The sequence below is a fragment of the Myodes glareolus genome, chromosome 7 (assembly GCF_982192425.1).
Source record: "Myodes glareolus chromosome 7, mMyoGla1.1, whole genome shotgun sequence".
In the NCBI taxonomy this organism is placed as follows: domain Eukaryota; kingdom Metazoa; phylum Chordata; class Mammalia; order Rodentia; family Cricetidae; genus Myodes; species Myodes glareolus.
Window position 1 is genome coordinate 53765372 of NC_142032.1, and position 27262 is coordinate 53792633.

At 47.4% G+C, this 27262-nt stretch overlaps 4 protein-coding genes, 1 long non-coding RNA gene and 1 other non-coding gene across 7 annotated transcripts; 3 read left to right on the forward strand and 3 right to left on the reverse strand.

Annotated features, from left to right (window-relative positions):
- Positions 1-52: 52 nt before the first annotated feature.
- Positions 53-4806, reverse strand: Ints5 (integrator complex subunit 5). Its single transcript, XM_048458648.3, has 2 exons — positions 4670-4806; positions 53-3190 (listed from the first exon to the last, which is right to left on the reverse strand). Exons 1-2 carry the CDS (start codon positions 4747-4749, stop codon positions 211-213), a joined length of 3060 nt encoding a protein of 1019 aa, XP_048314605.1. The 5' UTR covers positions 4750-4806; the 3' UTR covers positions 53-210.
- Positions 4807-8989: 4183 nt separating this feature from the next.
- Positions 8990-10325, reverse strand: C7H11orf98 (chromosome 7 C11orf98 homolog). The gene is made up of 4 exons (XM_048458348.3): positions 10189-10325; positions 9912-10036; positions 9409-9506; positions 8990-9316 (listed from the first exon to the last, which is right to left on the reverse strand). The coding sequence occupies exons 1-4, from the start codon at positions 10312-10314 to the stop codon at positions 9204-9206; spliced, it is 462 nt and encodes a 153-aa protein (XP_048314305.2). The 5' UTR covers positions 10315-10325; the 3' UTR covers positions 8990-9203.
- Positions 10284-10778, forward strand: LOC125415813 (uncharacterized). Its single transcript, XR_007236689.2, has 2 exons — positions 10284-10416; positions 10695-10778. It is a non-coding gene; the product is annotated as an uncharacterized LOC125415813 (long non-coding RNA).
- LOC125416015 (small nucleolar RNA SNORA57) lies at positions 10478-10626 on the forward strand. The gene has a single exon (XR_007236742.1). It is a non-coding gene; the product is annotated as a small nucleolar RNA SNORA57 (small nucleolar RNA).
- A 7460-nt stretch (positions 10779-18238) lies between the features above and the next one.
- Positions 18239-19125, forward strand: Uqcc3 (ubiquinol-cytochrome c reductase complex assembly factor 3). Its single transcript, XM_048458398.3, has 2 exons — positions 18239-18416; positions 18506-19125. The coding sequence occupies exons 1-2, from the start codon at positions 18297-18299 to the stop codon at positions 18659-18661; spliced, it is 276 nt and encodes a 91-aa protein (XP_048314355.1). The 5' UTR covers positions 18239-18296; the 3' UTR covers positions 18662-19125.
- Positions 19126-22243: 3118 nt separating this feature from the next.
- Ubxn1 (UBX domain protein 1) lies at positions 22244-26390 on the reverse strand. 2 transcript variants are annotated; one of them, XM_048458269.3, is made up of 10 exons: positions 26268-26386; positions 26097-26182; positions 25941-25994; positions 25746-25852; positions 25574-25643; positions 24600-24791; positions 24454-24505; positions 24012-24125; positions 22537-22729; positions 22244-22386 (listed from the first exon to the last, which is right to left on the reverse strand). In XM_048458269.3, exons 2-10 carry the CDS (start codon positions 26153-26155, stop codon positions 22337-22339), a joined length of 891 nt encoding a protein of 296 aa, XP_048314226.1. In that variant the 5' UTR covers positions 26156-26182; positions 26268-26386; the 3' UTR covers positions 22244-22336. The 2 variants fall into 2 exon arrangements, with proteins under 2 accessions (XP_048314226.1, XP_048314227.1); XM_048458270.3 differs by lacking the exons at positions 22244-22386; positions 22537-22729 and adding an exon at positions 22764-22921 and having other exon boundaries at positions 26268-26390.
- Between the last annotated feature and the right edge of the window lie 872 nt (positions 26391-27262).

Consider the following 27262-nt stretch of genomic DNA (forward strand, 5'->3'; position numbering starts at 1 on the left):
CTCTGCATTCTCAGGCTTTGGCAGCTTGCGTAGGCAGATAGAAACACTGGACTGTTTGTCTCAACTCCGCAAATTTTATTTAGAAAAAATGGGGTTTGAAAAAAGTGACACCGCTCATTACGTACGGACTTAGAAGCCTCCACCCTTCTGTAGCACCTTAGTCTCTTCTTTCACTATTCAACCTCCTCGATCTCTGGAGCAGAGAAAAGGTCAAGTCCCCTGCCGAAGCAGAGTGGACGATGAAGGTGCCTGAAAACGGCCGGAGAAGAGCCCCAGGCGATCGATGTTACGGTGGAGGACACTATGCAGCACAGCCAAGTGGGGTCCTCCTTCACCTCCACCCTCCCTAGAAAAGTCCCGTATGAAGCGGCCACGCTCAGACTGAAAGATGAACTTCTGGGGCAAGGGCCCATGTTCCCGGAGAAAACCCCAGACACTAAGCAGCAACAGACGCACTTCAAATGGTGCCAGTTGGCTAAATACCTCGTGCATATTACCCAAGGCTGGTGGCAAGAGGCTTCCCTCAGCCATGACAGCCACCAGGGTGCAGGATGCCTCCAGGTGCCAGGGGGACTGGGCTGTATCAGGGTGTCGAGAGGCTTCCCAATGGCTCAAGAGGGCAGCCAGCAGCCCCCGCAGCAGCACGGAACAGTAGCACAGGGCTGGGGGAGCAGCTGCTACTAGCTTCAAAAGCTCAAACAGCAGGGGTTGTTCCCGGAAGCGCCGACCAATGCGGAGATCCCGCTCCACAGTGGCCCGTGCGTGATCCTCAGGGGGCCAGGCCAGCTCAGCACCAGCTGCATCAGGACACACGCTCTCCACTAAGGTCACTGCAACTGCTTTGGCTGCCTCTGGGCTCAGGGTGGGAGCACCCCAGCAACCCTCACACTCACTGCCCACAGGTGCACTGCAGCAATGCACTAAAAGGCTAAGGAGGCTCTGAGTGTTATAGATCACTTCCTGATGGTTTCGAGATTGAACAAGCTTAGGTGGCTTTAAGCCACGACCGATGACTCCAGCGTGGAAAACTGACCAGATCCCTCCAGGGCCTGGCACAGCTGCAGTATGCCTCCGGTTAATGTCCAACAAAGAGGCTGAAGCCAAAGGGGTTGAGACAGCTGAGAGAGTCTCATTGTCCCCATCCATTTCCCCTCCAAACAGTTCTGTGTTGCCCCGATGTAAGGCTCCCTCAACTAGCAGCTGCAGGACAGCCTTGAGCCCAGCTGGGGAAGTCTGAGAGAGGCGGGTAAGAAGCTGGGAGGCTGAGGCCACACCAGGAGGGCCATGCAGCCTTAGAGAAGCAAAAAAGCGGTGTACCCCAGCTCTCACTAATCCCAAAAGTTGGGAAGGAGACAGGGACTCTGAAGGAAAAGGACATATTGCCAGGAGGGAGGCAGCAGCTTCAGCTACTTCCTCCTCTGGATGTAACAGAAGAGGAGCCAGATCAGACAGGTGGGCTGAGGCCGACTCCCCAAACCGGGCCCCTAAGGCTGAAGGGCCTTCACCACCCTGCTGTTCCCACCCCACTAACAAGGCCAAATTGCGCAGAAGTCGGGCTGTGAAGGGAGGCTGTAAAGTCCCTGCATGCACTCGAGCCAGGCAGCTTCGGAAGGCCAGGGGAAGAAGGCCAGAGAGACTAACCACTAGCCCTGCATACAGCTGGGTTGCCAAACTCAACTCTTCAGGGCTTCGGGCTCTGCTCAGTAGATGGCCCAATGCCTCAGGTCCACAGCTAGGTCGAGTATAGACAGACAGTAGACCCAGGAGCTGGTGCTGCCAGAGGAAGCGCTTCCGTTCCAGCCGTAATGTCTCTCCACACAGCTCTCCAACATGGTTTCTTAATGCATCAAGAAAGGGCACTGGACGAGGAGGTGGGGGTGGGCCCAGCACCCCTTCTCCAGGAGACCCTCCACGATGATGAACCAGTTTTTGTAGATGTAGCAAGAGCAGCTGGATTAGCCGGTCACAGGCCTCTCTTACTGTGTCTGGCACAGCCAAGCCCTGGGTAGTAATGACTGAAGCAGGCATAGCTGTATCCACTAAGAACTGCAGCAGGCGGTAGGCACCAGCCCCAGAGGCCTGACTCACCAAATGCACAGCCAAGTTTAGCATGTTGTCCAGCTCCTCTCTGGGGAACCCCTGTAGGTGTTGCTGCAGCTGGCTTAGCACTGCTGGGGGCTTGAGGCAGTCTACAAGTTCTCCAGAGACTGTGCCTAGTAACGCTGGTGACATGACTGCCAGCTGCAGTAGGAAAGGAACTGTAGCCTGAAGGGAGGGTTCCCCATTGCGGCTCCCAGTACCCCCTGCCAAGCTATCATGAAACATGCGCAGGAGTTCCCGTCGGATGCTGTCTCCATGGCGAGAGGCCAGATGCCCTAGGATGCCTACAACTGAGGCAATCTTGGGCACCCGTTTTTCCCCAGGAACAACAGGAGATCCAGGGAAGGGGTCTGTAGACGGGGTTTGAGAAGAGCTTCCACCACAAGCACCAGCTCCTCCTCCAGCCCCACTATGGACACAGAAGTCCTTAAGACCACAGGAGAGGACTCGGGAGATGATGGTACCAGGAAAAGAAGAGCCAATATGGGCCACAACCCAGTCAAAGTGTGGAGAATGCTGGACAGAAGTGTCCAGCAAGGCATCCACACATGCATCTGGGCAGCTACCAATGAGAGCCGACAGGCACTGCACATAGATGTCCATTAACGTGCGGGTGGCCCTACAGCCCATCCACAGCTGCAACAGTTCATTGAGAGAGCCAGTGGCATGGGGAACACGCTGATGCTGACCTGAATATGTACTGCTCAGCTGTCCCATAAGGTCAATGGACCATGCACTAATCACAGGTGCCCAGGCCTTTGGGTTGGCCCGGATGAACTCACATAGCACCTGCTGCACTTCGTGGACCACATCCTCTAAGCCAGGTCCACCAGCAGGGACATGGGAGGGTGGAGGTGGACGAAGGTGCGGTGGACCAGCCACAGGACTTTCCTCTAGGGCAGCTAGGTGGGCCCGGACACTCTCATCAAAAACACCTCTCAAGTGGTCCAGTACAGCAGCCCGAGCAGGTGGCAAAGACCGGAGCAGAAGAAGACCACATCTAGCATGTTCACGAGCTGAGAGCTGGTGGCCCAGAATGGGGTCTACACCCGTCAGAAAAGCTTTGATTTCTTGGGACAGCTCCTGGGCACTAAAAGGAAACAAAAGAATTGACTCAGAACATTGGGAGATGTTAGAAAAGTTACATTCCTTCCAAGAGCTTTGGATTGTCTTGTGTATAACAGGGTGAAATGTCCCTTATAAGAATCATAGAGGTTCAGAAGCATACCCAAGCCTTGGTCACTTCAGCCATTCCAAAAATGATATTTGTCCTTCAACAACAACATTCATATCAATAGCATATTACCTTTCAAATATCCGGGTATCTTTCTTCCTTTTCAGTGCTAGGTATCAAACCCAAGGCTTTTGGCATTCTAGGATAGAGCTCGCTCACTGAACTACATCCCCAGCCCCATTCTGACAACAATATGGTTAAATTGTTATCCCATTTTACAGGTAAAAAATGAAAGAAATCGGCTTAAATGCTCTGAACGAGCAGAACTCACTTTTATGCTATTAAAACACAGAGTAAGTTCCAGGACAGACAGAGCTACAAAGTGAGACTCTGTCTCGAAAATTAACAAACAAACAAATAAATAAATCAAGGGAAAAAAAAACCCACAGAATTCAGTTCTATCAGGATGTTGGTATATAGAAAATCTCAATGAAGATTTGGTGAATTAAGTAAATACATTCTGGAGTTCTATACCTGCTTTAACATCTTTCAGCCCCCCTCTACAGCACAAGCACCCTGAAATCTTGTAAAGGCCAGAAAATTGTAAACCCTTTACTAAATGCTCTCCTTCGCATATGTGTGCCTTCTCATATTGTAGAAGAATTCCACCAGACTTGGTGGACAGGCCTTTAATTCCTTGTGAGTTCAAGGCCAACCTAGTCTACTTGAGTTCCAGGACAACTAGATCTCTCCATAGAGAGACCCTACCTCAAGAAAATTAAAGAGTCTTAACCACGATTTAAAAATCATCTTCAATGTGCCGAGAGTGGGGCGCGGGGGGGGGGGGGTCAACAGTCTTTCAATCCTTCCTACCCCCATATATATAAGCTCTGCCTTAGAGGTTCAGAAAGCTATGTTGAGGTAGGAAGTAAAACCCCTTTCCTCTTATTGTCTTTTCTGTCAAAGACAACAGCATTCTCTAGGCTGGTAGGGTTCTGTGCCATCCCTCTGGTTCAAAAACAAAAGGGCACCTCAAAATAAGGGACTTGTGCAAAGGAAGGGCTAGCTCAGCCTTGGTTCCCAAGACACTCTCCATGTAGTGACCCTCCTTGGGGCAAAAGGGGCAGGGAGGCTGGGTTCTCAAAAGTCCTGATGTCCCCAAGTGCTGGCTGAGCAAGGCCGGCATAAGAAGCCACTGAGGCCTCGGGGAACGCAGAACCAAGGGCAGCCCAGAGTTTTTAGTGAGGCGGTCCCTGAGTTCCGGGAGGACGCGACCAGAATCTCTGAGAACCCTGACGCGAGTTCTCAAGGTATGATCCGGCTTTCTGTAGAGAAGGCTGGGTATCGGCGCGGGGTCGCGCGATGGGGGGGGGGGATACCAGGGGCTCTGACTACCTGAGAGGCGCGGGACCGTGGGTGGCGGGGGCAGGCCCGGGTGGCCCTGGGGCCCCGGGAGGGTCGCACAACGCGGACATCCCGGAGCCCTACCCGGAGCCTGAGGCGGGAGCGGCGAAGCACAGGCGACGCATGCGCGCTGACTGGAAACGCGACAGAAACCAGCGACCCCGCCTCTCAGGAAAATCAGTCCGGCCAAGTCTGAAGCCCTAGTACTTTGGTTCCGCGTCGCATCGGTCACAGCAGGTATCAGGTTTGCCTTTCAGGAACCTTCTCCCCCACGCCTTCCCCAAAGGGTCTCATCGGCACAGGAAAGCTACCTGGAACCTTTCATTCACAGTGCGACCTATTTATTTTCCCTAACAGCAGTAATATCAACCTGCAATTCATGAGCTGTTAAAAAACGGGGCACGGAGCCGGGTGGTGGTGGCGCATGCCTTTAATCCCAGAAGAGCCAGGTGAACCTCTGTGAGTTTGAGTCCAGCCTGGTCTATAAGAGCTAGTTCCAGGATGCTAGGACTGTTACACAGAGAAACCCAGACTCAAAAAGTAAAATAAAAAAAGAAAGAAAAAGAGAGACATGAATCCGACCGTTCAGACTCAAGGCCTGTAATCCCAGCACTGAAGACCAACCTGGTCTACAAACCAAGGCCTAAACCAATCAGGGCTACATGATGGGACAGTGTCTAATATAGCATATTTCTCTTTTTCGTTTGCCTGCTTGTTGTTTGCTTGTAGAGAGAAAGGGTCTCATGAATTTAAACTCCCTTCCTCCTGCTTCTGTCTCCCAGGTGCTAGGATTACAGGCATGCCACCACACCTAGCTTTTGCTTTTGTTTTAGATCAAAACTGCCCAGGCTTTTTTGTAATTCTTTGCTCAAGTGCTCTTCCTCCCGCGGCCTCCACAGTAGCTGAGACTAGATACTTGCCCCTACCCTGGCTTACTGTGGGTCTTCTTGCCCTTAAAGATTTTACAATCTAAGGGAGCCCATTTAGGTTTGGATTTATCTGCCACTGTTGGCAATATAACCAACTGAACTAGCTGCCTGGACCCTGTTTCCTCATCTGTAAGATGCGCATGACTTATCTGCCTCACATAGTATAAATACTTGAAATAATTTATGCCAAGTTCTTTTTTAGTTTGTCTGTTTTGTATTTTGTTTTTCAAGACAGGGTTTCCCTGTGTCTCTGGCTATCCTGGAACTCACTCTGTAGACAGGTTGGCCTCAAACTTGGACCCACTTGCTTCTGCCTCCTGCGTGCTGGGAAGAAGTGTGGGTGCCACCACACCCAGCCCAAAGTTCTTGATATAATACTGGATACAGAAACCACTCTGAATAATAAGAGTCAGTATGAAAGGGCTAGAGAGATGGATCAGTGACTGCTCTTCCAGGGGACCCAGGTTCAAAACCCACACCCTCATGATGGCTCACAACCATTTCTAACTAAAGTTTCACACGGGATTAGATTATACTCCTAAAGATAGCCATGGTCTAGTCCCTTATTTGGCCACTGACTCATTCCTTAGACCAAACACCAAGGTTCAACAATCAAAGTTCATTATTTGGCTAACATGTTCAATCAGGACTTATCAACTCTCCCTAGCAGGCTCCCCCATTTTCTCCTTAGAAAGCCACCCCAGCAAAAACAGACAAACAAACCTTCTCGCTACTATTGCTGCTTGCTGTCTGCCTTTGCCTAATCCAGAGGCAGCCTCTCATTGCTTGTCCCTCTGGAGTAATAAATCTCCTTTTTGCTGAGAATTTGGTGTCTGGATGTGTCCTAGTCAACTCCAATACAGGCTGCTCTTGTCTGGCCTTTCAAAACACCTGAATAGCCTGTACATATCAGAACTTTTGTTGTTGTTTTGTTTTGTTTGTTGGGACAGGGTGTCTCTGTGTAACAGACCTGGCTGTCCTAGAACTCACTCTGTAGACCAGGCTGGCCTTGAACTCAGAGATCCACCTGAGTTCTCTGTCTCTCAAGTGCTGGGACTAAAGGCATACACCACCACCACCCAGCCAAAACATTTTTTAAAAAGTTTTCTAGGTCTGCTTCCTCACCTGTCAAATAGGTACATTGTAGTGGAACTGACATGCTCATTGTCGTCATGAGTCAGAACAGCTACCCAAATGAGAGCCTATCAATATTCCTTTATAGGAGGTGTGCCGGTCATCAGCCCCCCACCTCAGTGCCTAGCCATGATTCCCACCACCACCCCCACCCTAGCAGTAGATAATCTTGTCCCAGATACGCTTCATCTTGGGAAGTGCTGAAATGTATAGGTGAAAAGTTGACTAGAGTTCGCTGGAATGATGCTGCTTTCTTGAGTTGCCACTTGTGTGAGGGTGAAGCTTTTTGGGTTTCAACGGCCCAAGAGTCACTCACACTCCTGTTAGACAAATAAAAACAATAAATATAGCCTGGTAGTGGGGGCACACACCTTTAATCCCAACACTCAGGCAGACCTTTGTGACTTCAAGACCAGCCTGGTCTACAAATTGAATTCCAGAACAGCCAGGGCTACACAGAAACCCTGTCTGGGTGGGGTCAGGACAAAAAAAAAAAAAAACAACAACAACAAAAAAAAACCAAGTACTTGATTCACCAGGCTGGACTTTTGGACTTAGATGGAATCATTAGTTTGACTTGTCAGTATGGGGATTTCTGTGTCTCTCCAGGGTATATTTATATTTTAAGAGTATGGTTGCATGGTTAATGAACTAAACATGTATGTAAGAAACATCTGGTGAATATTAAACATTTTTATTATATTTATTATTTTAAGTTTTTTTGTGACAGCGTTTCTCTGTGTAACAGCTCTGGCTGTCCTGGAACTCACTCTGTAGACCAGGCTGGCCTCAAACTCACAGAGATCTGCCTGCCTCCTCCACCACTGACCATCTTGTTCTTATGTTTAAGTTCTATGTACATGAGCATGCCTGTGTGTATATATATAGATGCAAAGTACAGGTGTCTTCAAAGTCTAGAAGAGAGCATCAGAGCTCCTGAAGCGGGAGTTACACGTGGTTGTGAGATGCATCACGTTTATTTAAAAGTTGTTTGGGGATGGAGAGTTGAGAGGACTAGGGTTCAATTCCCAGCATACACATGGCAGCTCCCAGTTGTAATTCCAATTCCAGGGGAGCTTCTGGCCTCCTTGGGCACATAGTGCACATATATCTATGCAGGCAAAATATTCATGCCCATAAATCTAAAACGGAAGAAGAAAAAAGTTGTCTGTGGAGTTGGAGTGATGGTTCAGTGGTAAGAACACTTGGTGCTCTCTCAGAAACCCAGTTCAGTTCCTAGCACCTACATGGCAGCTCACTTCAGTTCCAATGGATCCAACAGCCTCTTCTGGCCTTTGCAGACACCAAGCATACACAATGTAAATGCTGGCACATTCATGCAAGCAAAATACTCAAACACATAAAATAGTCTTTTACTGACATTTAGTGGAAGAGAAGGAATGGAAAATTGGAGAAATGCTGTAAGTCTACATCTAATTTTTTTTAGTGTGTTTGGTTGTGCTTTGTTGTTACATTTACTATGTATATGGGGAACCATGCTTGCCAAAATGCAAGCTTTGGAAGCCAGAGGACAACTTTGGAGAGATGGCTCTCCTTCCACTGTTAAGGTCACAGGGATGGAACACAGGTTGTTGGGCTTGGTGTCAAGCCCTCTTAACATCAGCCTCCATCTATTTAGAAGTTTGCAATGGTAAAAGCAAGTTAGGAAAGGGGGCTGGACATGTCTCATACCCATAATCCCAGCACTGTGGAGGCAGAAACAGAGGGATCACATGTTCAAAACAGACCTGGGCTATATAAGGAAGACCCTGACTCCCTACAGCATGAGTGCTGATAGAGAAATACAGGTGCTCAGGATGTAGATGACACAAAGAATGCCTAGAATGGATGGGGCCTTGGGTTTGACTCCCAGAACCACCACCATTACCAGTTAAAAAAAAATTGTCCTTACTATAATCCCAGGTCACACAGGTATAGTGGCAGATTCCTTGCCTCCCCACCTACCATCCAATAACCCGGAATTTTCAAAAATGAAAAATTGAGAGTGTTACTGTACAGAAAGATGGGGACTACTGAAGAAAACTACCTAAAGGGTTTTACCATGTAGCCTTGGCTGACCTGCCTCTGCCTCAAAGTGCTGGGATTAAAAGTGAGCACCACTACACGCCGCAATACCTAGTTTCTTACTGCTCTGCTCAAGCACACTGTGCATCCTGCTTCTGGACTGTCTCTCTCAAAGGCCTTCTTATATGGCCCATCCCCATCCTTGCACTTCACCACACGTTAGTTAAACCTCCAGGACTTTATTACAAAAGGAGTTGGCTGCTGGAGCGGGACCTCTCCAGTCTTTCTGTGTCTTCTTCCCTTCCAATATGTAACTCCAGGGAAGGTCAGTGGGCCATTAAAGGGTGTCTTGGGAGAGTAAAATATGGTAGTATTTTCTCCAAAGTCCTCCAAATCCTCTGGCTGCTGTTGAGAATCTTCTTATAGCAGAGGCAGAGCTAAAGCCTCTCATCTCCCAGATCTTCCATATCTACATCCTGGGGAACTTTCATCTTCTTTTGTCTTTTGGGCTGTGGCTCACTAGTCCTGGATGACTTGGAGGGGTTTTCCACTGAACAAAGAGAAAGAAAAGAGGAAGTATTAAAGAACCCAGGTAAAAAAATCCAGACTCCCTTTCATGTAACCTCTGTGACCCAGACATACCTTCCATGGCTGCTTTTTCTTTCTGAGCAAGACGGATTTGCTGCAGGAGTTTCCTGCGCTTCTTCCCGGACAGCGTGATGTTGGCACGTGCACTGGACCTGAGGCACAGATAGAAACAAAGATATCCAAGTTAATCTGAACCATCCTAAATCACAAAAGTGATCCTACCTACAAAAAGGACATTTGCCTTATAGAACTTATGTATGTATCCTAGGTGTACCTTTGAGAAAATTCGACTAATTGATTGCACTTTTATTCCAAAAATCTAAGTTAATGTAGATAACCATTTGAAGGATGAAGAGTCAACAATCTTTGAGGAATCCAAACCTAAAAACCCTGTGGGCAACGGTATTGTGAGAGGTTGGTGGTTTGGAAACTAACCTAACTGTCAACTAGTTTCTGCTTAAACGTGAGAGAAGAGAGAACAAGAAAATCGGAAAAGTTTGAGCTGCTGTGAAGATTGGTAGGAATGACTACTCGGAGGAGGCTAGTACCACACTCACGCCCGCTTCTTGAGGTGGTGCCTCGTAGTCAGCCCTTCGTCTATCACAGCCCCGACCACCTGGCGCTTCCGTCGCCGATCCCTGCTCAGTACCCTCCGGCGCTTGAATAACTTCTTCTTCAGCTCCTGAGGGAGAAAAAGACGCGCACCAGAATAAGGTCGCGCATGCCCAACCGGGATCCCCGCACCCGGGTACTCCAGACACCACTGATCCTGTCTCGGGAGAGGGAAACGCTCCGGGAAGTCTGGGAAAGCAAAGGGACAGCGCCCACAGTCACCGTGCGGGGACGATTGATCTTTCCTCCGGGAGGTCCCATAGCTGCACTCTGAGGCGCACTCGTGGAGCCGCACTTCCGCTCCGCTCGCAGGTTCCGCCTGGCGCAAAGGCTCCGCCCGCCTTGCATCCGCGGACCAATCGCAATGCGAGGGGAGGGGCAGACTCCAGGCTTATATAAACGTGTTCCGCGGCCATACGGGTCTTTCGAAGAACGTCTTTCATGTGTCTTGTGAGTGTTGGTATGGTTGGGCAGTTGGGCGCTGCTGGGATCTGGGCCTGGTCTTTTAGACCCTCCATTTCTTGGCGGGGACCGGGCGTGCGGTCCTGCTCCCCGTTATGTACGGAGGCAGAAGGAAAGGGCTCTGGCCCCCTCGGCGTTATGTCTTCGGTGCCTGCGGCCTCCCGTTCGCCGGTTCTATCCTCAGACGCCGGGACATCTCTCTCAATGTAGCCAGAACCGGCAGTCCCCTCTATGCGGTACTAAACGTTCTTTTATTTTGGTTTCAGGTTTCTGGAGGACGCCCCGGAGTGACAGCTAACGTCTTTTCTTTTGCGGTTTATTGTTGAACCAGTAAAGTCAGTGAACCCTAAGCCCTGTGTGCGTTCGTTTTTACGCGACTCTGATCTTGTAGCACATATTTGCGCGTGACACTTCGCTTCAGATTCTCTGGTCGACCTTGTGATGGATGGCAGACTTTAAAGATTTCTACCCGTGGTGAGGTCCTAAAGGCATGTAGTTCGCCGTATAGTAAAAGACCTGTAGTAATCCCAGAACTAACCTGGGGTAACAGGCTCCCTGGCTGGTAGTCTAGCCAAATGAAGCTGCTGAAATTGACTTTATATCCTGCAGTGCTTTGGCAGTGACCCCATCTGCTTTGTGAGGAAATCCCGGGACAGCTGTAAGAGGCAGACTGTACACTGAGGGTATTGAATGTGAGCTGTGAGATCTCACCTGTACGGGCCTCCCCTTACCGTGTGAATGTCCTCGGGGTGGACTGGTTTCTTATGACTGGCGTCACATACAGCTTTATGCAAGGAGTTCATGGCCGAACATCCTGCCTCTATATGCAGGGGATGGGCTTCTGAGACAGGGTGTCTCTGTATAAGTCCTTTTACGTGCTGGAACTCACTCTAACCTGCAGAGTGCTGGGTTTAAAGGTGAGCGCCACCACTCCCTGCCCTCCATTAACGTTTTAAAGACAGATAACTGTAATCTGGTAGCCCTAACGTTTAGTTTTCCGATACTGGGTTTCTCTGTCTAAAAGCCCTGGCTGCCCATAAACTCACTCTGTAGAACAGGTTGTTCTTGAACTCAGATCCACCTCCGTCTATTGTGTTGAAAACACAGAAACGAAATGAAGGGAGAAAGAACAATACTTACCCCCAAAGGTACTGGGAGGTGGGAAATGGGAATATTCCACAAATCGGGTTCTGTACATGCAGGACTCTGTTGGGTCCCAAAGAGGACAGGGGTTGGGAGTTTCTTGACGCTCTATGTCCTCAGTGACCCAGGAGCCATCCTCTTGTTCATGCTCCCAGGCAAGACCAGGGTTAAACGTTCTTAAAGGAGATGTGGGATCCTGTGGGATCCAAGCCCAACCTGGGAGAAGAGTGAGCCTATGACATTCTATATATATGCATTATATTTTGAGACAAGGCCTCTCAACATAACCCTGGTTGGCCTGGAACTCACTGTGTAACAAGTCTGCCTGGCAGGGCAGTGATGGTCCACACCTTTAATCCCAGCACTAGGAGGCAGAGACAGGTGTGATCTGAGTTCATGCCCACTTGGTCTACAAAAGGTAGTTCAAGGACAGGTAGGACTCTACACAGAGAAACCCTGACTTGAAAAATCAAACACAAGTAAGGCTGGCTACCATGTACAACCCAGGTAAATGTTTTAAAGATTTGGTTATTTTAGTGTATGTGTGTGATTATAACAAATGCGTTCCTGGTGCAAGGGGAGGTCAGAAGAGAAAATCCAATCCTTAGAACTAGAGTTACAAAAGGTTATGAACTACCACATAAATACTAGGAACCAAATCTAGGTCCTTTGCAAAAATAGCAAGTTATTTTAGAACTGCTGAGCCAGTTCTTCAGCCTCATTTTTCTGTGTGTGCTATCAGAGTTTTATTCTATCACTAATTCCCAGTACTAAGGCAGTAGAGGTAGTCAGATTCCTATGAGATCCTGGCTCAGCTTGCCTATGGGGATGACTTGGGGTGGTAATTTGTGCTTCTGTATTTGTATTCAAGAGTAAATGCAGGGGGCTGGAGAGATGGCTCAGTGGTTAAGAGCACTGTTCTTCTAGAGGTCCTGAATTCAATTCACAGCAACCACATGGTGGCTTACAACTATCTATAGTAGGACCTGATGCCCTTTTCTGTCATAGAGTTGAACATGCAGATAGCACGCTCGTATACATAAATTTTTGTTTGTGTTTTGTTTTTGAGATGGGGTTTTTCAGTAACTATGGAGCCAGTCCTGGAACTCACTCCATAGACCAAGCTGGCCTTGAACTCAGATATGCAAGTCTGTCTCCTGAGACATAAACAAATCTATCTTTAAAAAAAAAAAAGTGAACTTAGGTGTGGAGGCCAGGCCAGAGTTCTAGTTAGGTATCTTCCTCAATTGCTCTTCACTTTATATTCAGGGAATCTCTGAACCCAGAGCTTTGCTGTACAGCTACCCTAGCTAGGTGCTTACTCCGGGAATCCCAGCCTCCAGAGTGCACTTGATTACAAGTGGGCTGCTGTGCCCAGCTGGAGTTTGTGTGACTATTGGGGATCTGAACTCTTTCACAGCAAGCACTCTACCCACTGAGCCAACTCCCTAGCCCAGTTTCCTCGTTTACAAAGGAAAATCATCCCCTTTTAGAGTTCTGAAAAATCATAAGGAAAAAATATTTTAGCACAGTGACTGCATAATAAATGCAAAAAAAGATACAACCATCCATCTAAAATATTAATTACTTCTAGATAGATATGGGGTAATTATATCATCTGCTCCCCTCCCCAGTAATGAACCATGTATTTTAAGATAATAAAAATCCAGATTGCCACTAGACAACATAGCAAGACCCAGGCCAAACAAGATAAATAATGAATTCTGTCCACAGAAAGCAAAAGAACTAAACAAAAAGGGCAGATTAAGGCTATGGGTGCAGCTCAGTGGTAGATCAATTATCTAACATGCAAAAGGCCTTGGTTTTATAAGCTGGTAAAATGGCTTAGCCAGCAAAAGACAAAGCAGGTCATAATTCATAGTGTGACACATGTGGTCTTACTCTGACCTCTGCAGGTATGCAGGGGACACATGCATACCCCATACCTGAAATAGTTTGCTTTTCTGTTTTGTTTTTTTTTTTTTAGTTTTTTGAGACAGGATTTCTCTTTTTAACATACGTGACGACTGTCCTTGAAACTCACTTTGTAATACAGGCTGGCCTCAAATTCACAGAGATCCGCCTGCCTCTTGCCTCCCAAGTGCTGGGATTAAACGTGTGTGCCACCACCACTCGGTTTTCTTTTTTTGAGACAGGGTTTTTCTGTGCAGTCCTGGAACTGTCTCTGGACCACTCTGGCCTTGAACTCAGATATCCTCCTACCTCTGCCTCCTGAGTGCTGGGATTAAAGGCTTGCACCACTGAGGTCTCAATGTGTAGTTCTGGCTGCTCTGGAACTCACTGTGTGGACAAGGCTGGTTTTACAGAGATCTGCCTGCCTATGCCTCTCCAGAGCTGGAATTAAAGATGTGTGGCAATACTGCCCAGCAACACACACATATTTAAAAAATAAAAAAATGCTTGAAGGCCCTGGGTTCTATCTCTACAGTGCAAACAAAGGAAAACAAAAATCAAACAAATAGTAGAAAGGGTAGAGCTCTGCCTGTAAGAAAAAGGGCTATTAAGTCAGCCAACTTGATTGTTTTGTTTTTTGAAGCAGGGTTTCTCTGTGTAGCTTTGGGCCTTATCCTGGAACTAGCTCTTGTAGTCTGTGCTGACCTCCAACTCAGAAAGATCTGCCTGCCTCTGCCTCCCGAGTGCTGGGATTAAAGGCGTGCGTCATCACGAGTCTGCCAACTTTAATTTAGTCCCTAGAACCCACAAGGTAAAATGAGAGAGCTAGCTCCCACAAGTTGTCTTCTGACCTACAGACACACGCACACACACATTCTTACAAGTAAATAAATATTGTTATTATTTATTATTGTTATTATTATTATTTTGGAGATACATTCTCACTATGTAGACCAGGCTGGCCGGTAACGCACAGAGATCAGCCTGCCTCTACCTCCCAAGTGCCTGAATTAAAGGCAGGGGCCACCATTCTCACCTATGCCTAAATTTTTTTAAAGACATCATTTCCAGATCAGAACAGCCTTTTAAACCAGCAGGGTACAGAGCCCAGGGCTCAGGCTTTTAATAATCTCAGGTACTCAGAAGACAGCAAAAGGATTACCATGAGTTCAAGGCTAGCCTGGGTTACACAGTGAGCTCTAGGTCAGTCTGAGTTGCAGAATGAGACTGTCTCAAATTAATTAAAAAGGACTGGGAATGTAGCTCAGCTGTAGAGTATCTCTTTAGGTTCACTTTTCAGTGCTTAAATAAAGGAACAAGCAAGCCAGGCATGGTGCTATAGTCTTGTAACCCCACAATTTGGGAGGCTGAAGCAGTAAGATCTTCCGTTCTAGTTCAGTTTGAAATATAGAGTGAGACTTCTTTGAAAAAAAAAACATAAAACACCAAAGCTGTCCTTTAACATTCATCAATGGTTTCAACTGCCTAGACTCTCACCTATTTGCCATGTGTGTGTGTGTGTGTGTGTTGCTGGGGATGGGACCCAGGATCCTGTTTCTAACATTCCTGGACACCTACTGTGGGTCTGGAAAGTCTAGATGGCAATGGTCTGAATGAATAAGCCATCACCCTCACCTGGCTCTTCACTTTGTTCCTGGAAAAAGGCTTCTGCTTCCTCCTCTTCACCATCAGTGAGCAGCAGCAACTCCTCATGTGGCCACTGGCTATCCTCCTGGTCTTCCTTGTTCTCCTCTGAGACCTCTACCACAATAGAGGGCAGGCGGGGCTTTGGAGACACCTATGTAAGTACAGCAGGGGTGTTGGACCCAATTGGAGGAAGAGCCAGTCCCTGGACCAGTAGTACTCACCTGAGCATCCTGCTGACCTTCACATCTGCCAGTCTTCTCTCTGTTCCTTGAGAGAGGATTCATCAACCGGGGACTTTCCGCATAGCATGAAGAATCTGGGCTATCTCCAGACCAAGGTCCATCCTTGCTACTTCCTGGCATGAGAGCCATGCTAGTGACTCTAAAAATGCAGAGTGCTTGGGTTCCAGGTCAAGTAACCCTGCCCAGTGCCCTGCACAGACTATGCTTTAATCCTCTTTGTAGAGGACTCCTTAATCACTGCTGAGAAAAGAACGCTGACATGCTGGGAGATTATGGGCCTTCCAAGGGAGGGGAGAAGCCAAAGAGGAGAGACAGGAGCTTTATTCTGTTTACTCCCTGAGACACTGGGCATGGCAGTCTAGGTAGGAGACAAGGGCATCTGGATTAAAGCCTTATAAATAAAGAGTTGTGATGGTGGATTTCCTAACTCCTTGTTTACTGTTTTCTCAAGTGGACTTATTTGTATGTTATTTAATGAATGCTTATGTGGCTTTTGCTATTTCAAAGAAACATTTTTTATTTATTTACCTTAAATGTATTTATTTTATAGGTAGAGCTGTTTTGCCTGCAAGTATGTCTTCTTGAAGAGGGCACTGGATCTTAGGACAGGCGTTACTGATAGTTGTCAGGCACCACGTGGGTGCTGGGAATCAAATCAAATCAGCCAGTGCTCTTAATTACTGAGCCATCTCTCCTAGCCTGCCAAGAACTCCAGACAGTGGTGGTGCAGTCCTTTAATACCATCACTCACTTGGGAGACAGGGGAGACAGAGATAAGCAGATCTCTGAGTTCCAGGATGACAGAGAGAAAACTTGTCTTGAAAAAACAAACAAAAGTAAACAAGCCAGTTAGGATAGCACTGTCTTTAATAGCAGAACTTAAGAAACACAGGCAGGTAAAACTCTGGGACTTCAAGGCTAGCCTAGTCTACACTGCAAGTTCCAGGCCAAGCAGGACTACTAGAAAATAAAATCATAGAAGCCCTTTCTTCCTTTTTTCTTAAATTTTATGTTATGAGCTGGGGTGGTGGTGGTGCACGCCTTTAATCCCAGCACTCAGGAGGAAGAGGCAGGCAGATCACTGTGAGTTCAAGGCCAGCCTGGTCTACATAGCCAGGACAGCCGGGGCTACAAAGAGAAACCCGGTCTTGAAAAACCAAAACCAAAATAAATATTTTATGTGCATTGGTATTTTGTCCACATTTATGTTGGAGTGAGGGCATTGTATCCCCTGGAACTATAGTTCCAGATAGCTGTGAGCTGCCATATGGGTGCTGTGAATCGAACCCAGGTACTCTGGAAAAGCAGCCAGTGGGCTTTTCTTAAAAAGAGCAAGGAAGGGCTGGAGAGATGGCTCAGAGGTTAAGAACACTGTCTGCTCTTCTAGAGGTCCTGAGTTGGATTTCCAGCAACCACATGGTGGCTCACAACCATCTGTAATGAGATCTGGTGCCCTCTACTGGCATGCAAACATACATGGAAGGAATGTTGTATACATAATAAATAAATCTTTTTTTAAAAAAAAAAAGGAATAAAAAAGCATATCTATGATACCTAGCTTGCCTGACACTCTGGTTTCAAAACCTGAGAGAAGAAAAAAATTGTTTCCTATTCTGTCCATTTGGCTTTGAATTTTTGTTTGTCCTAACCTCTATGTGCTTTGTTTGTTTTGAAACAAGGTCTTCCAACGAAGCCTTGACTGGCCCCCAACTCAGACTCTTCCAGATTCAACTTCCTTAAACATTTGAGAGTTCAGATGTTAGTCATTACATTGTGTACTTAAAATATTAATAGTCCTTTATTGATTTGAAACTTCCTGGGATTGAAAATTGGCAACGGTTTTTATTTTTAATTAAAATTATTTTACTTTAATTAGTTTGAGACAGAATTTCTTTGTATAGCGCTGGCTGGCCTGGACCTCTGTAGCCCAGGTTGGCCTCGAACTCAGAGAGCTGTCCTGGGATGACTACCCAGCAAAAACTAGCAACTCAAAAATCCACAATAATCATGCACTTTTTTATGGCAATGGCCCTAACTAAGCTCTAACTTTTTATTTCTTAATTGTTTTGTGTTCATTAATGTTTTGCCTGAATGTGTCTGTGCACCACATTGCCTGTCTACTGCCCACGGATGGCAGTAGAGGATGTCAGATCCCATGGAACTGGCGTTGTGAGCCGCTATGAGAGTGTTGAGTACTGAACCCAGGTCGGCTGACCCATCTCTCCAGCCGGCTCTAGCATTTTTTAAGATATTCAACGTCCTTTACTCAGCTACCAAGTCCCAGGATCTCATTTCGGGTGAGGCGGTAGCAGCAAGTGGTTTCCTTGTGAGTTTGAGGCCAGTGGTCTACATAACGAATTTCTACACCGGGAGTTCCAAGCTGGTTTGTGGGAGGGGAGTGTGTCGGGTTTCTTGTTTGGTCTTTTTTTGTTTTTTCGAGACAAGGTTTCTTTGTGTAGCCCTAGCTGTTCTGGAACTTGATCTGTAGACCAGGCCGATCTCAAACTCAAAGATCCACCTGTCTTTGCTTCCGGAGTGGTGAGATTAATAGGCCTGCGCCACCGCTGACCTGCTTTTGTTGTTTTTTATATCTATAATTTCAAGAGTCTAGCGGTGCACGCCTTTAATCCCAGCACTGGGGAGGCAGAGGCAAGTGAGTTCCAGGACAGGCTCCAAAGCGCACAGTGAAATCCCGTCTCGAAAAACAAAACAAAACAAACAAAACAAAACAAAACAACACAACAACAACAAAAAAAACGTTTCTAGGGGCCGGCACCGCTCTAGCTTAGCAGCTGCTCTATGGTTTTGGGCTCCGCCCCCCCGCCTGTCGCTCTAGCCCGCACGGGGAGCGGTGAGACGTCGCAGCTCCCTTCTAGGCTGCCGGAGGATGCGGAGGGCGTCTCGTTGGTAGTGTGGTCGGCCATGAATGCTGTTCGCAAAGCACTGGTGGTGGTTGCTGTGCTCGGCGCGGGTGCTGGCGTTGGCTCCACTCTGTTTGCCCTTGTGACCCCAGGAGAACTACAGAAGCAGGCAATGCTGCAGGTAGAAACACCCGGGCTCCCCGAGGTGGGTGTGTGTGGGGAGAGGCCCTGTCTTCGGGCCCGGGCTGCAAACATCCTTCTTGCCCGTAGGAGTTTCCGGAACGGGACCCGCGGCGCAGGGAGGAAGCTGCCAGGACCAAGGAACTAGTGATGGCTACTCTGAAGAAAGCGGCAGCTACGGAGGAAAACGTGGCCTGGAGGAAGAACTGGACGGAAGCAGTTAGCGACGGCAGCAGGTCAGCGTGACACCAGAGCTTGCCCGTGGGACCTTCGAGGCGCCTTTTTTTGTGCGCGGGCGTGGAGACTGGATTCAGGATAACACGACTCTAGCAGGCACAGGTAGCTGCCGTTGGTGAGCGCGTTTAACGTGCACATCGCGTGACAGGGACGAGATGGGGGTCGGAGTATGGAACCAAAGGAACTAATAAACCAGTCCATCCGTTAAGTGGACTCCGCAGCCGGATATTTAAAGCCTAAAGAGCTGGGAGGGTCGGCACGGTGGGAGCAGAAGAGTAGCTGATTGCCACTTGTCCTGGATAGTTCCACGTCCAATAGGTTTTCTGACTATTCAAAACAGGTCACATGATCTAAGTTTGCTTCAACAACTGGCGGTAAAACAAAAAAAAAAACCTTTTCTAATGTCTGTTTTGTGTGCCTAGGTTGTGTGAGTGAAAAATAAAAGTGCAGGCGCGCTGCATATATGGAAGTCACGGAACAGTATTTAACTTTGAAGTCTCTTTCCAGTCAGTGTTGCCCTGATTGTGCTGGAACTCACTCTGTAGACCAGGCTGACCTCACAGATTCACCTGCCTTTGTCTCCTCAGTGCTTGGATTATAGGTATGTACCACCACCGCCAGACTTTGTTAAAGGCTCTGTAAGAGAAGCTGACTTAGTACTAAAACATCTGTGTCAGTCCAGATCATTCTCAAGCATAGCTCAGTGACATACACCTATAACCACAACACCCAGGAGGGTAAGAAGATAGCAGTTTCAAGACAAACCTGGGCTACTACCTCAAAAGAAAAAGATTTTGGTTTAACTACATATTATAAAACCTCCCTAAACTGAGTGTTTATTCTCAGCACTTGGGAGGGAGAGGCAGGCAGATCTCTGCAAGGCCAGCTTGGTCTGCATTAAGTCCCAGACCCTCCAGGGCTACACAGTGAAATCGCCTCTCAAGAAAACCAAAACAAGGCCTGAGGGTTTAAACTATTACGAAATGGGCAAAAAGGGTCGTTGAAAAATGGAAAGTACAGCAGTGCATGGTGCAGCTTGAGCCAGAATTTTAACAAGTTCAAAGCCAGTCATGGCTATAAAGTGTTCGAGGCTGTCCTGGACTAGAGTTGAGCTCCTGCTACGAAAATCCCACTATGCCCCCCAACATGCAGCCTCTTGCTAAATGTAGTGAGGGGTGGTTGAAAGGGCTGTGGGTAAAAACACCTTGAGCTAAGCCTAGGAGCAAAATCTAATCCCCGGAACCCACATGGTGAATGGAGGAAAGTGACTGCTGGTTTCTTATGATCGCTACATTTTCTGCCTCCACAGGCATACACATAAATATATGGGTCTATGCCCCCAAAGTTGTTTATTATATGGTGGCACACAAAACTAAGCCAACAAAAAGACCATGGGATTGTACTTGCAGAGATGAACCAGGCCACAGATCCTTCTGATTTGGTACTGAGGATTGAGCCCTAGCACCTTGGGTATGCTAGTATTACCCATCACTGAGCATCACCTCTAGCCCATACACATATGTGTGTGTTGTGTAATGTTTTACTCTTTTGGCTTTTTGAGGGGCCCACCACCCAACTTCCAAATAAATCACACACAGAGGCTTATTCTTAGTTATGAATTCCCTGCCTTACTTAGCTTGTTTCTTCACAGCATTTTTTTTAAATACAGGGTTTCTCTGTATAGCTTTGGAGCATGTCCTGGAACAGTAGATCAGGGTGGCCTTGAATTCAGAGATCCACCTGCCTCTGCTGGTATTAAAGGCCTGTGCCATCACCTCCCTGCAGCAATTACAAGTTCACTACTTCCCTTTTAAAAGGGCTCTGCCCACCTTCTCTTCTGCTGCTCCACCCTGAAAGGCTGGTCCCCCCCTTCCCTTAATCAAAACCCCTCCACAGTAACCGTTGCATGGTGCTTTTCTTAAATTACTATAGTCTTGCTATGTCATCCTGGGTAGCCTGAACTCACCTCAGTCCTCCTGCTCCCTAAGCCTTGGGATTATTATAGGCAATATGGTCTTTTTGTTCATTGGTGTTTTATCTGAGGGTGTCGGAAGCCCTAGAACTGCTGTTATAAACAGGTGTGAGCTGCCATGTGGGTACTAGGGAATTGACCCCATCCTCTGATAGCAGTGCTCTTAACCACTGAGTCTTTTTTTTTTTTAAGAAGATTTTTTATTTATTTAGTATGTATACAGTGTTCTGTCTGTATGCATGCTTGCTGGCCAGAAGAGGGCACCAGACCTCATGACAGGTGGCTGTGAGCCACCATGTGGTTGCTGGGAATTGAACTCAGGACCTCTGGAAGAGCAGGCAGTACTCTTAACCTCTGAGCTATCTCTCCAGCCCTTAACCACTGAGTCTTAAGAGCAGAACATGCACCTGGCATGAATCGCATGGTGACCATTGCTGCTTGACAAAATTTCAGCATTTCAACTTTACAGACCACACTTCTCCAGCACCTTTTTACTTTTATTTTTAATTCTCACTATTAATGCCTTTCTTTTTGGGAAATTTTGTATGGGCTTTGGTAAAGGGTTAAAATGTGTACAATGGGCCGGGTGGTGAAAATAAATAAAAATAAGCACCCCACAAATCCACTACTTTATATATAGCCAGTGCTTACAGGGCATGTACTATGCCAGACACTGTGCTAAAAGCATTAGATGTTTCATAATACAGGAAATAGGTATTATTAGCCTATCACACTAATGGAGTGGCTTCAAGAAGTCAAGGCATATAATATATATAATACTAAGTAAGGCCTTGGGCTGGAGAAATGGCTCTGAGGTTAAGAGCACTGGCTGCTCTTCCAGAGGTACTGAGTTCAGTTCCCAGCAACCACATGGTGGCTTACAACCATCTGTAATGAGATCTGGTGCCCTCTTCTGGCCTGCAAGTACACATGCAAGCAAAACACTATATGTAATAAATTATTTATTTATTCATTTATTTACTTATTATGTATACAATATTCTGTCTGTGTATATGCCTGCAGGCCAGAAGAGGGCCCCAGACCCCATTACAGATGGTTGTGAGCCACCATGTGGTTGCTGGGAATTGAACTCAGGACCTTTGGAAGAGACAATGCTCTTAACCTCTGAGCCATCTCTCCAGCCCCCTAAATAACTATTTAAAAAAAAAGTAACAGGCCTTTTTTTTTTTTTTTTGATATTTGAAAAAATGTTTCTGTGTGTAGCCTTGGCTGTCCTGGAACTCCCTTTGTAGACCAGGCTGGCCCTAAACTCAGAGATTTGCCTGCCTCTGCCTTTTAAGTGCTGGGTCTAAAGGCATGTGCTACCACTGCCCAGCCCAGTAAGTATTTTAAACTCAATCATTTTGAGGGCCAGCCTGGTCTATATAGTTCCAGGATAGCCAGGACTACATAATCTCTGTTTCAAAATAAACAGAAAATCCTCAAGTATCACTTTATGCTTATGAACAAAAGGTGCTGTGTAATGCACACACACCCCAAGCAGGTAATCAGTCCTAGAAAACTCTATTGCAAACCTGACAAAGAGGTCCTACTTCAAATGCCTTCCCTTTATCTTCTCATATTGCCCTTTCTAGTCATTCAGGAAGGAGCCAGGCATATACAGAACTCAAAGGGTCTATTTATTAGGAAGGAAATGTCAGTGCTTTATCAAAGATGAAGAGGTCAGAAAGGAATGATGGGATGGAAGACCCTCAGCTGGGACACTTCTTGGCCACAATGAGGACAGCAGAAGGCACAAGTCCTAAAGATAGAAGAAAGAGTTTGAATTACAAGGATACTTAGGTTTAGGCCTTCAAATTCCTGGACACATACCATGTCCACTAAGTCTCTTTTCCTATCTCTACTGCCCCTCATTCCTTTAAGTCCTGACTCCTGGTCTCACATAACATACCCAGTTCCTGCAGAGGCCGCTCCATGTCAGCCTCTGAGAAAGCCCTTCTGGGGAAGCCACTGAGCAACTGCACAGGGTCCTGGTCCTGTCCAGGTTCTTCCCTACGGTGAAGCTCTACATACAGCCTCACAGCTGCCAGCTGTTCCCGGGCTCGGAACGTTTGGGTCAAGGACGTCCCATCAGGCAGCCTAACCTAGAAGACAGAAAGTACTATGAGCACTGAAACTGAGTGAGGACTAGGATATGGGGTGGCCCATGCCTATAGCCCCAGCACTTAGGGGCACAGACAGGTCTCTGGAGCTTCAAGACCAGCCCAGTTTACATGAAGTTCCAGGGCTGGAAGCAGGTAGAACAATTTCAAGGTCAGCATCAGGTACATGAGACCCTGTCTCAAAAAATAAAACAATGAATAAATAAATAGGTGAGACCAGGTAATGACAATACCTATAATCATAGCACAAAGAATAGGAAGAAGGACCACCCGAAGTCTGAGGTCAGCTTGATCTTCACAGAGAACTCCAGGAGGTCTGTAGGGCTGTACAGCAAGACCCAGTTCCAAATATAAAACAAAGTCTGGAATAGTGGCTTATGCCTGTAATCCCAGCCCTCAGGCAGAGGAAAAGGTTATCTCAAAATTCAAGACCAGCCTAATCTACATATCAAGACCCTGTCTCATAGCAAACTGGCCGGACAATGGTGGCCTATGCTTTTGGGGAGGGGAAAGAGGGCAGAGGCAGGTGAATATCTGGGAGTTTGAGGTCAGCTTGGTCTATAGCCAAGGCTGTTACACAAAGAAACCCCGTGTCAAAAAACAAAAAAACCCCACACGCTAAACTGAAGTAACCAAGAAAAGGAAAGGAAGGACTAAAGCTGGCCCTGCTCTCCTGGAGAGACTGAGCCAGTACAAATACTACTTAAAGGTCCTGAAGAACAATCACTTATGCTGTGCTTCAACAGGTGATGAAAAGACTCCCAGCTACCTCACAATCAAGAAAAGACAAGATGGAATTATTTTTAAAAACCATAACTGCCGGGTGGTGGTGGCTCACACCTTTAATCCCAGCACTTGGGAAGCAGAGATAGGCAGACCTCTGTGAGTTCAAGGCCAGCCTGGTCTATGGAGTGAGTTCTAGGACAGGCTCAAAAGCTACACAGAGAAACCCTGTCTCAAAAAACAAAAACAAACAAACAAAACAAAAACTAGGAACTGCCATATTATGAAAACAGCTATGGAATAAGTCTAATGAAGCATTATAAAAAAATTAAAGGGTAACTGCTGAGTAAGAATGAAGTACGGATTTAAATAAGACAGGTGAAATTTGATCGCTCCCAAGAGTAGAGAAGGTAGGATTTCAAAAGTCATGTACAAAGAAGGGAGTGATTTGGCAAATGGGACTTAAATGCAAATAGCTCTGTGCTGGGTACCTGAGAGCCAACACAGGGTTCCAGGAGCAAGACAGCCACTAGAAACATACCTGTATGCGACACTGGTCATACTCCCGCTTGGTAGGAGGCTCCTGGCTGGGAGAAGAAGGAACAGGACCTGGATCTGTTGCTGGTGGTGATGACTGAGAACCCACACTACCATACTGGAAGACAAAATAGGAACACTAGCTCAGTACTAGCACACCAGTCTAGCATGTATAAAGATTCAACCTGTGAACTCCCGTGTGACTACAGATTACCCTAAAAAACAACAACAACAAGAAAACAACCCATCCAGGTTTGGTGGCTCACAATTTTAAGTTCTAGCACTTGGAAGGCTGAGGCAGGAGAACAAGAAGTCGGAGATCAGTCTGGGCTACAGAGTAAAAACTATGTCTCAAACAAACAATCATATATGCACAGGCTTTCTCTTAATGGAAAAAGAAATTAACCCACCTCCTCCATTATACCCACAGATTTCTAGTCACCCACCTTCTTGGCTCTCTCTGCTTTGTCCCTTTCAATTTTTTCTCGGACCCTTTGTCTGGAATGCAGACAGGAAGAAAAGAAATCAGAGACAGACAGGGAAAATCTTGATTTCCTTCTCAACTATCAACCAATATGAATAGCATCCAGACCTGGCAGCTAATTCCTCAGCCTTTTCTCTCCTGCGCTCCTCAGCAGCACGGCGCATCTCATCTTCCTGCAGTTTCTGTCGTGCAGCTGACAGCTCCTGCCCTTGTCTCCTCCGCTGCTTTTCTCGTTCCAAAGCTTCTCGTTCCTCCCTTTCCTCACGTTCCCGTTGCTTCTGGGCCACAAGCTCCAACATTCTGTTTTGCAAAGAAAGAGCTGAAGTTGGACATGGAGCGGGAAGTTAAGTTTAAACAGAGAAATCTGAACAAAATAAGGGAACATGTGTTCCCAGACACATGAGAGAAAACAAAACAAAAAAAAAACCATAACAACAAACAGGAGCCTAGGAGTATAGCTCAGTGATAGAGCACATACTTAGCACGCAAGGGGGCCTTGTAGTTAAAAAAGAAAAAGGGGCAAATGAGAGCTAGGCATAGCGGTGCACACCTATAATTCCAGCACTTGCAAGGCAGAGTAAGAGAATCAGGATTTCAAGGTAATCTGTAGTCACATAGAGAGTTTGAGACCAGCCTGAGCTACATGAGACTGTTTATTTCCTCGGGTTTCTCTGCCTCCCGAGTGCTGGGATTAAAGGTGTGTGCCACTACCACCCAGTTGTGTCCTTGTTTTTGTTTTCCAAAACTGAAAAGGTCAAGTTCTATGATCAGATTTGTGTTTGCACTGAGAGGAAGGAAGATGGCCCCATGACCCTTTGGAAAGTTGAGTCTATGGACTAGATATGGTGGCCCATGCCTGTAACCCTAGCACTCAGAAGAACGTGGCTTTGAACTTAGCCTTGGATATGTATTCTGGGTTCAAGGACAGCCTGAAGTACACAGCTAGACCCTGTCTCAAAAAACAACGCAGGGCACTGTGGTGAGGGCCTTATCCCAGCACTCTGGAGGCAGAGGCAGGAGGATCAGTTTGTCTTGGGCTGACTCCAAACGAAACATACAAAGTGAAATTGCCAGCTAGTTACCTTTTAGTCTGTTCTTGTCTTTCCTCTTCAGTCAAAATGGGTTTGCTTTCTCCTGCAGCAGACCCAGATCCTACAAACAAGCAACCAGTATTATTACTTATAATAAAATCATTCCAGTTTTCTCAGGCCCTCACTAGACGTCTAGAATCACAAGATGTCTCCCAGTCAGGACCTTCAGGGCCAACTTGCTCTGAGGACGTGGGTTCCCGTCCCAGGATATGGCCGAGGGGAGTCTCTAGAGGCTCGTCCACATCGGGGTCGTCTTCGTGCTCCATAAGCCTGGGCAGGGAAAGTCGGCTCGGGGTTAGCCTTGAGGCCGCCCTTCCCAGCGGCCCCCAAACCTCCGCCACCCGGGCAGGTCGCTCACCAGTCCATCGCAGCCTCGATGCCCTGGTTCCCTGTGAGGGCCAGAGCCTTCTCCCTGGGGGCAGAAACACGGAGAGTAGCGCCCACTAGCCATGGTGACAGTCAGGCCGGCCCGGCCCGCGGCCCCCCACCACGGGCTGAGGGGAGGCTCCCTTACGCGCGTCCCCTGGGAAAGCCCATCTCGATGAGGCTCTCCAGAGCCGTCAGCTCCGCCATGGCGCCAGCCGCCGCTTCCGCGGGGACCTGCGGTGACGAGAAGGAAAGCGGCGAGGGTCAGCCCGGGACGACTCCGCCCGCGACGCCGCCCTCCCGGCGCTCGCTAACTCACCGGGTTGGGGACCCGGAGGCGGGGGTGGGGGGGGGACACAGACGGAGGAGAGCTGAGAGGAAGCGGAAGTGCCCTGTCTGTTTGGGTCACGTGGGAGCGGGTGGACGGGTGCCGGAAGGGCCAGACCAGCCTCGCCTGATGGGCGGGGACATCTGCCAACGGAAGCTGACTCAGACCCAGCCACGGAGGAGCGTTGGAGCACCTGAATCGGTATGCCGAGCATCCGGACCTGAAGAGGGGTCTGAGCGTGGGCTCAGCGGATAGAAGCACATGCTTCCCAACTTGACTGTATTAGTTCGATTCCCATTACCCACCTGGTGAAAGAAAGATAAAGAAGATTTCTGTTAGTTGTTCCCTGACCTAGACAAGCCAGTCGTGGCACTCATGATAAGCAATAAATAAACTAATGCATGTCATCAATTTTTTTTCTGTTTTGTTTGTTTGTTTGTTTGTTTGTTGTTTTGTTTTTGTTTTTCAAGACAGGGTTTCTCAGCATAGTCCTGGCCTGGTACTCACTCTGTAGATTGAGGGGACGATAGCCAGTCCAAGCTAGGCCTAGTCCCTCTCCCCACCCCACCCCTTTCCTCTGCCAGGCAAAATTAGATTACATTCCTAAAGCTAGCCTTCAAGGTCTGTTCCTTTATTTGGCTACTTCCTCCTCTTAAGGCTAACTACCAAGGTCTAGCTATCTGAGTATCCAGCAATCAAAAGCTAATCACCTAATTAGCACGCCCAATTAAAATTAAGATCATCCTAACGCAGGGTTTCCCATTTAACCTTTACAAACTGCTATTTTCCTTTCTATCCAGAGTCCTCCCCTCTAGGGACAAATACCCCTTCCCCCTTCCCTTGTTTCTTTTCCCCTCTCCCTTTCCTCCACCTCCTATGTTTGTCCTTTATCCCTGCCCTCTGTTCCTCTGGGGCAAATAAATCTTTGTGCTGAGAACTTAGTCTTCGAGCTGAAACCCGGTCCCGCCATAGGTCTCAAACTTCTG